This window comes from Lynx canadensis, chromosome B1 (assembly GCF_007474595.2).
Source record: "Lynx canadensis isolate LIC74 chromosome B1, mLynCan4.pri.v2, whole genome shotgun sequence".
Taxonomy (NCBI): domain Eukaryota; kingdom Metazoa; phylum Chordata; class Mammalia; order Carnivora; family Felidae; genus Lynx; species Lynx canadensis.
In genome coordinates this window covers 121,520,312-121,534,597 of record NC_044306.2, presented here as the reverse complement: position 1 = coordinate 121,534,597, position 14,286 = coordinate 121,520,312, and the positions used below count along the sequence as shown (strand labels likewise).

Below are 14,286 nucleotides of genomic sequence, written 5' to 3'. Positions count from 1 at the left end.
GTGTGTGTGCGTGCACGCGTGTTTGTGTGTGTACAGCCAAAGGTCCATTGGCATAAATAACTCAAAAATCCAATAGTTTCTCCAAAAGTGAAGGAGAAAGCTCTAATAACTGATGATCTGCCAGTGTTATCTTTTTTGGAGAAATAGCTTCAGTTCTCCGTTGATCTCTTTGGTAGACTGAGCTATTCTGAAAAAATATACAGCATTACTTTCTTAACTACTGACCAGAAAGACAAAGCAATACTCACATCAACTCCTTATTTTAATGTCAAATGTTTATTTCTATGCCATAGTTGCCTCAGCACAATTTGTAAAAGAAAGGAATCCCCCCAAACGAATTTTTTTTTCTTCTTCTTCTTCTTCTTTTTTTTTTTGGGGGGGGGGGTCAGGATATTTTCTCTGCAGTTATAAGAAAGAAAATAAACACCTCAGTATCAGAATTACCATTTCTTTCACATCGTTCTAATAGGCTGCATCTAAATATTTTCCTTGGATGTCATTTTTTAAGGATGGAAAAATATCCAGAGGAAAACATGTTTGTAGTCATTAAAATGAATTTGGGATAGTCTTTGTCAGAGAATATATCTAGAACATCTTTGTTTTGGTACACTATATCACTAATTGCCATATTCTTTAATTATTTAATGTCACAAGCGTACTTTATTACATAAAACAAAGTGCACTGAAAATGAACAATGTTAGAAACAAACTGGAATCTGGTGTATCTTAAATCTTCGGGTGATTAGATATTAGCCGAAGTGCCAGAATACAAATTTCATATCCATACAAATGCAACTCTCTTCTGTGATGAAAATGCACTTAGCAGCTTAGTTCTTTTCGCTTTAGCAGACAGGGCATCCAATACAACTGAAACAACCTGATAACAATTTTTGTTTTTCAATAAAAAGGAATGCTCTGGTTTCTTAACTGGCTCCCACATTCGAGGGAGCCAGAAGATGGCATTTGCTCTTTTAAATACATTTCTCTTGTCTGATTTGAGACACAAATCCACCAAGGTTCTTACAGCGGAAGTAGGCACCCACCACACCTTACGTCACCAGGACCTCGGAGAAGCCTGGTGGAGTAAATCTGTGATGCGTGGTGTGGGCCCAGCACCTAGAAGAGAGCATGGTGGTTGTGAACATAACTCCCTTCAGCAGACTCAGTGAAAGGATGAGAGTTCTTTAAGTTCATGCACATTTTATTGAGTAGTAATATAAAATGCTTTGTCTTTGTCATTGTTACAAGTGCATGCTTTGATTGCCAACATTTCAGAAGTCAAATTACAAAGGCAAGGCTTTAGGCTGTAGTGAATTACTTGGGCACTTATACAATTGTTAAAAAATATGAATGGACTTTTGTTGTTGTTTTCAGAATGAACCAGTTGTAACCCGTAACTGATATACAAAGGGAAAAAAGTGAAAAAAGTACATATTTTGTGGCACGTGACAGAACAGAACAAAAGAACTAAACCGTGATGACATTAACAGTTACCATGCATTTAGAGTTTCACATGTAACTACAAACTTATTTAAATTTCACAAGGTTTGCTAAACATGCTAACCGTCTATATGTGCACTGACAAGCTTATGTTAAAAACTTTTAAGAATACTCTCCCCTTTAGATTTTTTCAAAGCTTTTTTGATTACAAAATTTCAAAGGCATTAAGCATTTTAGAGAATATAAAGTACGCCAGTATACATATATTTCCAGTATATGTCAGACCACTAAGCGCATTACAGTCCCATACAGGCCGATACAGCCATTTTTTTTTTTCTTAAAAAACATGCATAGGCAGATTTTTTTTTTTTACAGAATATAGATGCTTTATCACTGTACTTAATATGGTGTCTTGTTCACTATACTTAAAAATGCACCACTCATAAATATTTAATTCGGCAAGCCACAACCAAGACTTGATTTATCAACAACGAAAAAAAAAAAAAACCCTAAATATAAACAGCAAAAAAAGATAGATGTAATTATTCCAGTTTTTTTAAAACTTAAAGAAAAGAAAAGATATTCATTGCTAAATTAATAAGATAAGTGTTTATATGGAAAGAAGGGCATTCAAGCACACTAAAGAAACCTGAGGTAAGCATAATCTGTACAAAATTAAACTGTCCTTTTTGGCATTTTAACAAATTTGCAACATTCTTTTTTTTTTTCTTTTTCTGTTTTTTTTTTTTTGTTTTTTAAGACTGCCTAATTCATTTTATAGCCATTGTCTGACAAGAGTAGCAAAACATTATCAATAAATAGTCCTTATTTAGTTTGTACATCATTTTGTTAAAAATGTTTGATGTCATCCATTTTTAGTGCTGCAACTGTAAACGTACAATAGAGTAAGAAATTAGACAAAGTTTTCGTGTCCAGTAACATAATAAAAGACCTTTCATTAACCTATCTAGAAGTCCCCAATGCAGTAGGAAAACATGTTCATTCCCCTAACATTGCAGTATATACTAGCGTTAGCTTTCTTTTTAAAGTTTTTTTTCCTATAAGCATTTTTAAAAGGCATACCCCGAAGAGGTGTTTAATCACCACCCCCACCAAAATATAGTTTATTATCTCTCTCCCTCTTTTTTAATGATAGTGTAAACTGAATCCAATTCCTGGCCCCCAGAGCAAATAAGCTACCATCAGAGGCAAGAACACCCAACTGCTGATAGGCAGCAATCCCCAACATGCCCTGCAGCTCAAAAAAAAAAAAAAAAAAGTGAACAGGAAGTGGTCACTGGATATTGCTGCTATTACTGCCATTGCTGTCCGTGCCGTTAGTCTCTGAGGCGAGAGCCTTGTTGATGGAGTTAAGGTTGGCGTCAGAGGGCATGGCATCTCTGCGAGGTGGCATCCTCTCGTTAATTCGGTCTAAGCCCTTGGCCTCCTCGAAGCTAGTGATCTTATGTTGTGGTGAAAATCCTTTGATGGCTAAACAGAAAATCATTTAAAAAAAAAAAAAAAAGAGGAAAAATTAGGTTAGCCGGAGGAGAGCAAAGGGCACAGCTTTGCATCAGGTGAGGTTAGAGATTTCGCAGTGAGTGAGGGGGAGTCCTTTAGTAGAGGACAAAATGACGGGACCTGAACACAACACAACAGACTCCTTACCATACCGGAAGATAACCAAAAGGTTTGAAAACAGCCAATGTCTCTTGCCAACCAAAATGTCCTCTTTAAGTGAGTAAAATGTACATTTCTCTGGGTCTTCATGAGACTTTAGATCAACGAAATCCAAAGTGGATAAGTAAGGAAGAGGGTTGCTACCAGGGACAGGTATCTAGACTGAGCATCAACTGTCCATATCATGAGCATGACTACTGCATCAAACACCCTAACCTAGACAGACCGTAACACAGCTCTGCTTCTGCTATTCCCCTGCGCTAACGGCAAATTCAGTAGAGTCAGGTGAGCTAGGTCTAAAAGTCTAGTAGAGGGCTTTAGAGTGGAAGCTAAGAGGAGCTACAAGAGGAATTAACTTTGGGGGCGTTGCCATGCCATCTCAGAATCCCAGAAAGACCTTCTTGGTAAACAACTCAACGGTGGCATGAAGAAAAAACAGAAATTATAAACTCCTGCTTCTCCAGCTCATCTTTGGAAGCAAGTGGAGCGGGTGATAAGAGGAACTCAGAAAAAATCATGAGGATGAAGTAGAAAAACGTTGTCTGCCCTTCAGCAGCAAAACATGATGTTCAGATCAAACTGATGTTCACCTGGTATCCGTTACTGCCTAAATCAAAGAAAAACTCTTTCTTAGTGGATCAGTATAGATATAAGTAAAGTAACGGTTCAAGAATAAGGGGAAAATGCCTTTCATAACTTTCAGCAAAAATGACAGGATTGGTTTGGGCCCATTTCAGTGAAAGCATGGAATTCTCAAGAGGCAGTATGGATATTTGAGTTTTTTCATTAATTAACCCTTAGTGTGCTCCCGAGATAGACAAGGCATTTGTGCAAGAAACTTAAGGATTTCTTTAGTCAGTGCATGCACCAACCAGTGAGCTGAGAATAAAGTACGTAAATGGGCAACCAATGACATCAGTTTGCTTTACTTCCTGTGATGCGCAAGCCAGATATCGAAGGGCCAATCACCAGTGCTGAACTGGGCTGCATCTCCATGGCTGATCAAGGACAATCTCATGGTACCTTTATCCTCCCCACCTTATATGGTGGAGGTGGGGGGGGGGGGTGGGAAGGCAAGTAGTTTCTAGCTGAAACGTTGCCAGCCAGTTCTACAGAAATGTGCAGTGACTTTTATTAGTACGGATGAGAGTCTTCAAAGATAAACACAGTTGCTTCCAAACTCATTACATGATGAGAAATAGTGTGTTACCCCTCTGCACTTTAAAGGTTAGCAAAATGGTGATTAGTCAATTATGAGAGGAAGAAGATGGGGAAATGGGGAAAGACCAAGGCCCAAAGCAAAGCCTCTTAATTCTTCTCTAAATTGGTAATAAATTGCAAAATAATAGAGCTGTCTAATGAGCACCCACCCTGAAAACGCAATTATTTTGAAGGACAAAATAGTGGCACAGAGTGGTATTCTATTCTTTTTCTAAACCACTGTGAATATCATTTCATCATAATGAATAAATGCAAAAGTTTGTCAAACGTGGTAATTTATGGAACGGTTTTATTCATTTCAATGGCAAATGAAGAGGCTCTAGGTTTTAAAAGCCAATAGGCTGAGAGCATAGACATTCAAAATCTAGCTAGAACGATGGATGTGTTCGGAATGGGGCTCCATCTCTACTCAAACTGTCTACCCTGGTACCGAAGAACGTGCTCTGCTGTAGTTGCTGGTCAGACAATGGGTATTAGCAATTTACATTGGTAGTATACTTAACACAACACAGAGTCACAGAAACCACAGAAAACAGCCAAACTATCCACAAGAATGCACACGGCAGATTAGAATTTGCCAAAAGGAATAGAGAATTCCCACGTAAATAGCAGTCGATTCACTGCTATTTAGGAAGCAGTTGTATTTTCTCTTACAGGGCTATCATTTCCCCTACTGTATCCAAATCATATGCAAATTCGACAGTCTAAAGTGGCACTTTTCACATCGTTATCAAAGGACCATCCACACACAATTTTGGGAAAAATAAAAAGTGATCTTGCAAGAACAAAATACAACTGAAGAATTTTGTTTTAAAGGGGAACTTCAAATTATTCTTTTTTAAAAAAAATTTCCAGAGGGTATGGCGGGGATAACATTAAAAACGATTTTGCTGCGCAGTTCTCTCATAACTGTGTATTTTTTAAGCCCTTGAATTCAAAAGTAGTTTCTAGAGGGTCAATGCAGTTGTCCTTGAGTAGTGCTAGGGCACAGTGGGTGATGTACCGTTCTTGGTTTCCTCGACAGCACCTAGCACAGTACCTGATTCAAAGCAGACAGTCAACCGTCCGCTGAGTGAGGACTGGATCATCACTGTTCTCATAATGGCCACTGCCACAGCCACTGGGTATCTCTGAACTCTTTATAGTATCTTGCTGGTGCTAACTGTCCTACAAATACCAGCAGGTCAAAATTTGTAAGACTCACAGAACTGTTGATCTCATGCACAGCTGTCTCATGTTGGGATATTTCTTAGAGACATAAATTAGTGTTGAACTACAACAAAGCACTATTCAAATGAACATTTTTTTTTTCTTTTTTGCCAGAAACTTCTGAAGACTAGAATTAATAAAGCTATTTTTCTTCTCTCCTTTTCAGTGCTGACTGAAAATGATTTGAGGGAGGGACATGGTTCAGCTCAAGGAATATTATTTTATGCGATATTTGTCGAAACAGCTGCCATAACCCCCACCCCACATCGTTCAAGATATATAATCCTTTGGTTTTCTGTGACTATACTAGGTTCGTTGTATATACGAAGTCAAACATAGCTTTAAGGGAAAAAAAAACAAACAAACAAACCATAAAAGGACATTTTCCCCTTTAAAGCAAGAACATTTTGGTTAATACTGAGCCACAACTGTTAGCCCAACACCCACACACTCTGTACAAGCTACAGCAAAATAATAATAATAATAATAATAATAATAATAATAAAATAATAAAAAAAAATGAATACACCCAGCAGAGCCCTTATCTGTTGCAGGTACAACAGAAAGGGGACTGGCCAATTTACCTTCATCAGCCTCAATAGCCTCAACAGTAGCTGAAGAGAAGAAAGGGGGTGCAAAATGAATGAGAAAAATGAGCAGAGGATTTTTAATTCTAAGAACAAATCAGTGACGTTCAAGGGAGCTCAGAGTATTAATGTTCCTGTAAGTGCTGGATTCTGGCACAGACAACAAAACGGAAACGGTATAAAGAAAGGAAAAACACAACGAAAATCAGTCTATCTTATGAGCTGGATACACCTATCTGAGTGAACTGGTTTTTGTTCCTTAATAAATGACAAAATGATTAACCCTTGAGGAACACAGGACAGTTTTCTCTTATTTAGATGGAATCGGTAAGAGACTAGGTTACTCTAAAATGTACATCTGACACAGAAAGGACAATAAAACCACTGCTATGCCTGGTGATTTAGGATTTTAAAATGCCAGACAAAATGGCAGACCTCGAAGCAGTGTCATAACATCAGTGGCATAATTCACACTATTCAATATTAAATAGCGAGATTCCTAGTGCAGCGGAAAAGTGGAGTGTGTGTCTGTGTGTGTCTGCGTGTGCGCGAATTCAGAGGAACAATCCAATCAATGCATCGAATACAACTTGATGGTGTATGTAACTCTTCAAAGACAAACACCGAGCATGTCTAGAGTGAAGGAGAAGGGGAAAATGGAGGCAATGATCTATAGAGTCTGGGCTCCCTTTGCCAGGCAACCCAATTTAAAGTCAGTTTTCCTTCCCGGAATACCATCTTTGGAAATGAAATTCCTGAAATGCTATAATCAACTGGTAACATGTCAGTTGCAGTAAGAATTCTATCAGCATTTTAAAGAAGAGGCAGTTTAAATACTGAAGCCTCAGCATATTTCAGAGGCAACACTTTAAAAGCCCATTGCTTTATCAGCAATTTTTATAATAAGGTTAGCCTCTGTATTCTCACTAGTACAGGTGTATGAGCCTTTCCACGTTATTAAGGCTAGTTGATATTTCCCTAATTAAGTGATAAAATGCAAAACTTCTCTGTACCTCCAAAATGTTTAATATTAACATTCTACCCCTTGAATTTGCATATTTCTTATAATTTAAAGTTGTAAGACTAGAGCAACAGCCAAATGTGCACTACAATTTCTTTACAGTGCCTTCTAAATCCCTTAAGATAAAAATGTAAAATGTTTACCACCATGGAGAAAAGCTAAAGAGTAAAGCTTTAAGCAGTTTCTTCTTTTTGACAATTTGAAATCCAGACAGTGGATTTTGAAATTGTTTTAATGTATGTGGTTTAAAATAGTGAGTTTTCAAGCTCTCAGGACTAATGGGGTCCCAACCCTTGTGTCTATTAAATGTGTGTGAGTTTGTGTGTGTGAGAGCTCAACACAGAACAACATACACCAATGGATTTAACAGAAAGTAACAGAAAAGGAAACCGAATAATGTCAGTTAAAATACAGGTGAAAATCTAGAAACAAAACAAAGAATTTTAAGAACTTAAATAACTTAAGTTCAAAAATAAACCAAAAAATCTGGAACCGCACCAGCACCAACATATCAGAAATATGCACTGCCCATTATTAAATATATCCTTTCAAAGCAAATGTGGCACACAGTTTCTGATAATACACCTGCTGTACCTTAAAATGTGCTTATCAGAAACTATGCAGATTTCAGTCAATTAGGTAGGTTGCTGTGCATTTTGTGCATATAAATGATTCATTTCTGTTCATTTTTTAGAAAGCATGTTTATTTTGGTGGGAGAAGTCTTGTTTTTTTAAGTTATCAAAATTATTTTTAGATATAAATCAAGGGGAAATGTACTTTGATGTATTTTCCTATCTTCATTTACAAATTTGTGACTTTTTGTGGGAACTAAGACATTGATTTTGGAATAAATTCATATGAAAATAAAGAAAATTATAGTGATGCTGAACATGGCTCTATGTAGCAGGGGTGTGCCTAAATCAAGTAACCAACCGTAAGAATAGATTCATCTTCTAGATTGAGGGGTAGAGATGGGGGGGGGGGGGAAGCACACACACACACACAAAAAAAAAGATTCGGGAAAAGATATGGAAAAATAAGCAAGAGGCTGAGATTAGTTTTTTTTTTTTTCCTTAACCTGTTTTATTTATTTATTTTTTTAAATATATATATATATATGAAATTTATTGACAAATTGGTTTCCATACAACACCCAGTGCTCATGAGATTAGTTTTCAAAATGTTATAGCGTATTTCTGTTTTACTGAGTTTTATTCATTGATTTAAAATCTAATCTAAATTTTCATAAAGTATTATTAAAATTTGACTCTAATTAATGGTAGGATTAGTTAAAATAGCAAGACAAAATTAACAAACATAAAAGAATATATAGTAACTGTGATGTCTGATGTAGTGGCCACTAGTCACATGTGGCTATTGAAAGCAAATTAATAAAAATTAGCTAAAATTAAAAAAATCAGTTTCAGTTCCTTGGTTTGTACTTGCTATATTTCAACTGCCCGATAGCCATATGTTGCCAGTGGCCTCTGTACAGACACAGAAATTTCCATCATCACAAAAATTTCTACTGGACAGCACTCGTCCAGAAAGCTACACATTTTAATAAAAATAATAAAAATCTCTACATTAAAGGAAATGTTTTCATTCTTTTCCAAAAATAAAATGTGGTTATATATACTCAGTCTCTTATGTTCTGGATGGAGAAATCAGAGAAAAGACACATAGGACTCCCAACTGCTACTCAAGCAGGTAACGAAATCACCCTTTTTAATGTTCTCCCATTCTCCACTACAATCTAGACCGTAACGGGTGTGTATTTATGTGAGTGTTTATTTTTTCAATCAGACAGCTAACCAGAACATTTAGCAAAAGCGTCATAAAAAAAAAAATTGTTTTTAGCAACATAACGGCTCAAAGCTGTCCACTCTATCACGTGTGTAGACAAACCTAAGTGAGTCGTCTCCAGGAGGGGGCTGACTATGCGGTTAGGGTGTACATGAGTGGATGGCGGGCGGCTGGGGAAGCCTGCCTTCCAGGGAAGAGGGTGCTATTCTGTCGGACACGACTGGTCAAACTGATGTGGGGTTTCAGCCCTTTTCCCGCTGAGAACTGAAGACCAAGGCCAAGGCCGAGTTCAAATGGATGAATGAATCAGGCTAACAACACCCTGGACAGAGATGCCCGGGCACACAGTCCTACCGATACCAGTGCGCCTGCTTACCGCTTTGCAGGGTCTGCTTCCCTCCAGAAAGCACTCCGCTGGGGAGCATGCCCGTGGGAGTCAAGCCTTTCAGCGTTAGCACGCTCTCACTCTCTTCTCTGGAAAGGGACAAGGGGACAGAAGACATTAACTTTTGTTTTCTTTAGAAAGAAAGAAAAGACGTGCAGAGGGGGAGAAATGCATACTAGAAGTCACATCTAGGCTCTCTGGATTTTATTTTCCTTAAAACATAGTACGTATATACTTTTAAATGTTTCTGAGACAGAGTTAGAGAGCAAGCAGGGGAGACGCAAAGAGAGAGGGAGACAGATCCCAAGTAGGCTCCATGCTGTCAGTGCAGAGCCTGAGTTGGGGCTTGAACTCACGGAGGGTGAGATCATGACCTGAGCCAATGTCAAGAGTCAGACACCTAACCGACTGAGCCACCCAGGAGCTCCTAAACATAGTATATTTTTATACATTCATATAAAAGTAATGTGTCAAAGCATAGTTGCTCTGATAGAGTTTATAATTATATGCTTGTGCAAGTTCAGCCTCTTCTGAGTCCTGAATTCACATTTTCACATTTTGCAAGCAGGCATTCAGGATATAGAGTGTTTGCTGGGCACCCTCTGTTGATATGTTAAATATGTTAAAAATGAGCCATGGAGAGTTCTGAGGTAAGTTTTCCAGCCAAGGCTCAGCCCAAGTACGTGCAACTGACTTCTCTTGGGAGAGAACACCAAAGAGTATATATATATATATATATATATATATATATATATGAGAGATTTTAAAAAACTCCGTGGTTTATGGATTACAGCACCTAGCAGGTACATTCAGGGCCTATTAAGTAATTTTGACATCACATCATGAGCGCACAAATAATGACAACCAGACAGTAAAGCAACCGGTAACATTTCCTACCTTTTCTGTTCAACAGTCTCTTTCCCCACGGATTTGCTAATATAACATTATTGTATTGCTCATCGTGACAACTGTTTTACAGTCTTATGGACATCATCATTTCAATTATATTTATTAGCCACAGCACTATTAATCACTTTGATTTATTAATAAATAATAATTATTAAATAACCATAAAACAGGAATAATACACATAGCAGAATAATTCCACATAGCAGAAACTGTAATCCTACATAATCTGAAAAAATGTTATTATATATATATATACAACACACATAATGTTTACAATATGTAGAACTACCAATGCCACATTTTTATGAAGATGTCTAAGGTGACCCAAACAGAATTCTTTTTTAAAAAGTTTATTTATTTATTTTGAGAGTGAACGAACAGGGGAGGGGCACAGAGAAAGGAAGAGAGAATCCAAAGCAGCACAGAGCCCAATGCGGGGCTCCATCCCAAGAACCGTAAGATCATGACCTGAGCCAAAATCAAGAGTCAGATGCTCAACTGACCAAGCCACCCAAGCGCCGCCCCCCCAAACAGAATTCAAAACTTATTCCCCCAAACCTACTACTTCTGCAGCCTTTCTTCAACTTCATCTTTTGGTTAAGCTTAACGCATCACCCCTTCACTCCTATCCTCTCTCTTTCTACCCCCCTGCACCTCCACTCAATCAGCACACCTTGAGGGTAGAGCCCTCACAGTATTTTCAGGATCTTACCACTTCTCTTTTTAAGACAGCTTTATTGAGTATAATTAACATCCCACGTTATTCATCCATTTAAAGCATGTGACGCAATCAGTTGTTTTTAGTGTATTCACAGAGTTGTGAAACAATCACCATAACCAATTTTAAAATATTTTCATCACCCCAAAAAGAAATCCCCCCAGTATCTGCATGGCTCACTACCTCCCTGCCTTCAAATCTCTGCTCAAGCATCACCCTCTAAGTGAAGACTTCTTTTAGAAGCTACTTAAAACAATATTCACCTTCTATTCTCCCTATCTTTCCTTGCTGATTTTATTTTTATCTAAAGCACTTATGACCCCTGAAAAACTATACAGTTTATTTATTCTCTTGTTTTTTTAAGTATCTAAACCAGAACGGCACTTAGTACATAGTCCCCATTCAAAAAAACATTTACAAAAAGAATGAGTAAAAGGAAAATAGAATGGAGAATGGCAGTGTTATCCACATTTTAGATTTCTATATCCTTTACTGCAGTTTAAAAATATTAGGTTTGAGATGTTTACAAATCATTGTGTACCCTCATACAGGTATTGCAACCTTTTCAGGCTTCTGTTGTCAAACCAGTAGAGGTCACATAAAGAAAAAAATATCTTAAATGCTAATATATGGATTTGGAAATTGGGAGTATCTCTAAACAAATGAACTGGGTGGCTCATTTGGTTGAGTATCTGAGTCTTGATTTCGGCTGCGGTCATGATTTCATGTTCGTGAGATGAGCCCCATGGCAGGTGCTGTGCTGACAGTGTGACACCTCCTCAGGATTCTCTCTCTCCCTCCCTCTCTGCCCCTCCCTGCTTGTGCTCTTTCTCTCTCTCTCTCTCTCTCTCTCTCAATAAATAAACATTTAAGAAATTAAAAAAAAAAGAAATGCACATATCTTTTTCTTTGCATTCATATTCACAATCAGGCTTCTTGTACCACCATTCCCATTCATTCATTACACTTTAAAACTTTCAGCTTCGCAAATTCCTTTCATTTCTCTCTTCCTTTGTATCTTTCCTCCTATGGCCTAATTTGCTCGGATTATTTCAGTGGCTTCCAAAATGTCCCCCCTGACATCAGTTAGTCATCATGTTAATCAGTCTTCACACTGCCAGGAACATGGGTTAAAGCATGCCTCTCATCCTTTGAAAACCATCCCATGACACTCACTGCCTACACACAGAAAACGAAATACTTTACCGTGCTATGCAAGCCTTTTCAGGATCTGGACTCAAAAACATTTTCAGATCCACTTTTCCCTAGATTCCTCACTTACCTTCATGTCTTGCCACACAGCTCTTCTGAATTCTCAGGATTCACTGACCATATCATTCAAGTCAGACACTCACTAGTACTGCTCACTCACTGAGTTTGCACACGGTGCTTTGCTGCAAGTTTGCCGTGTGGATTACTGTCAAATGCATGCACCACGAGGCCTGGCACCAGGCACTTAGCAAGTGCCCATAAAGCATTGCTTTTAGGACCCAGTGACTGTGTTCTTGATGACTTCTCAGCCTTCAGGCATGCCTTTACCACAATTCAGCACCTAACGGAATCCAGCCTATCCTTCCCAGTATTCCTCTTCACTGTCAACCTCTTCACGAACATTTTTTTTTCAGGGAACAGAAGAGCTCCATGGAGCCCTGTCCTCTTCCACAGGAGAGCATCCCTTCATGTATTTAGCACACGTTTCACTGTCTTAGTTTGTTGTCAACGTGTCTGTCATTCCAATTCGGTATTTGTTGTGCCTAACTCAGTGTATCGTACACATTGAATACCCAGTCATTACTTACGATGCTTACTTACTAAACTTTTTCTGGCTATGACCCCCCTTCATTCTTCAGATTTAGTATAGATGCTTTTAATATAGGAAAGCAATAAAATATAGCTTGTTTGTATTTTCCATCAATGTGTGCAATCTCAGTCAAGTCACTGATCATCACGGGGTGCAAATGGACCATTTCTCAGACGGATACATCTTAGGTATCCATAGGCAGCGGGCTGCAGGGACTTTGCAATTTTAAGATGTATCTATGATTCTCCAGCATGGCCCCTCCCACCTTCATGTGGCTTGAAGACTAACATAGATGGAAACCAAATTTTTATATTAAGAAAGGCTTCTCCTTTTTCCTTAAATATACTTTCACTTGGAAATTTTGGAGCTGTTTGCTTCCCCTTCAGATGACAAAAATAAAATAGTGTTTATTTGTAAATCTGAGGCATGGTAAACAAGCAAGTGACAATGGAGAGGTAGCTGTCCAGCTTATGATCTTCACACGGTTTCCTGCCCCCATGGGACACTTTCCCAGCCACACAGGCCTCCTTGCTGGTCCTCAAAACTGCTGGTTTCTAAGAATCTTTGCAGTTTTGCCTTAAACATTCTTACCTCCGTATCTTCATGAAGATCACCCCCCCCCACACACCACTTACCACTCAAATGCTATTAATTCAGAAGGTTCTTTGTGGGCCACATACTGAAAGAAGTGCCCCATCTCCCACTTGCCATCCCCCTGTACTGCTTTTCTTCTTCAAGGTACCTAATCAGCGCTTTAAGTTTTATTGTATTTATTACTGAATGAATGAGGGAGTCCTGAAAATTCGGTCAGGGATAAAAAGCGTTGGAGCAGAGGCAGCCTCATTCATTAGGCTGTGAGGGGGGCAATGATGCTCTATTTTCAGCTTTAACACGACTTTTCAGGATTTGGCTGGCCAACACAGAGCTATTGTTGGCTTTGATTCGGTGTCTTTAAGAAAGAGTGATATTGCTTTTCATCTTTGTCATGGCTCTCTGCTTTTGGCATCGAGCTGTTTAGTTATTCTTTAGTGATTCTACCAGGAGTGCACTAGAAATAGCAAGAAGAGAAATCAAAAGGGCCCATGTAGCTACTCTGGGAGGAAAAATTGAGACAAAAATTTGGCAAAACTTAGGTTATGAATCATACAACACAGAAACGGACTATTTCTCAAGGTATTCCTATTTACCCTTGTAGATGAGTAATTGTGAATTGACCACATACGGCTCACATATAAACATGTTTCAAAGCAAATTTTTTTTTTTTTTTTAATTTTTTTTTTTTTTCAACGTTTATTTATTTTTGGGACAGAGAGAGACAGAGCATGAACGGGCGAGGGGCAGAGAGAGAGGGAGACACAGAATCGGAAACAGGCTCCAGGCTCTGAGCCATCAGCCCAGAGCCTGACGCGGGGCTCAAACTCACGGACCGCGAGATCGTGACCTGGCTGAAGTCGGAGGCTTAACCGACTGCGCCACCCAGGCGCCCCCAAAGCAAATTTTTTTAAGAG

At 38.5% G+C, this 14,286-nt stretch overlaps 1 protein-coding gene across 2 annotated transcripts in view; it reads right to left on the bottom strand.

Annotated features, from left to right (window-relative positions):
- Window positions 1–254: 254 nt before the first annotated feature.
- PPP3CA (protein phosphatase 3 catalytic subunit alpha) overlaps window positions 255–14,286 on the bottom strand; it is a 330,774-nt gene continuing 316,742 nt past the window's right edge. The window contains exons 12-14 of one of the 2 annotated variants that reach the window (XM_030313357.1): window positions 9,342–9,439; window positions 6,135–6,164; window positions 255–2,931 (exon numbers count right to left, since the gene is read on the bottom strand). In XM_030313357.1, coding sequence (XP_030169217.1) covers window positions 2,735–2,931; window positions 6,135–6,164; window positions 9,342–9,439 — 325 coding nt within the window. In that variant the 3' untranslated portion in view covers window positions 255–2,734. The remainder of the gene's footprint in view (window positions 2,932–6,134; window positions 6,165–9,341; window positions 9,440–14,286) is intronic. The other variant, XM_030313358.1, reaches the window with a different exon arrangement.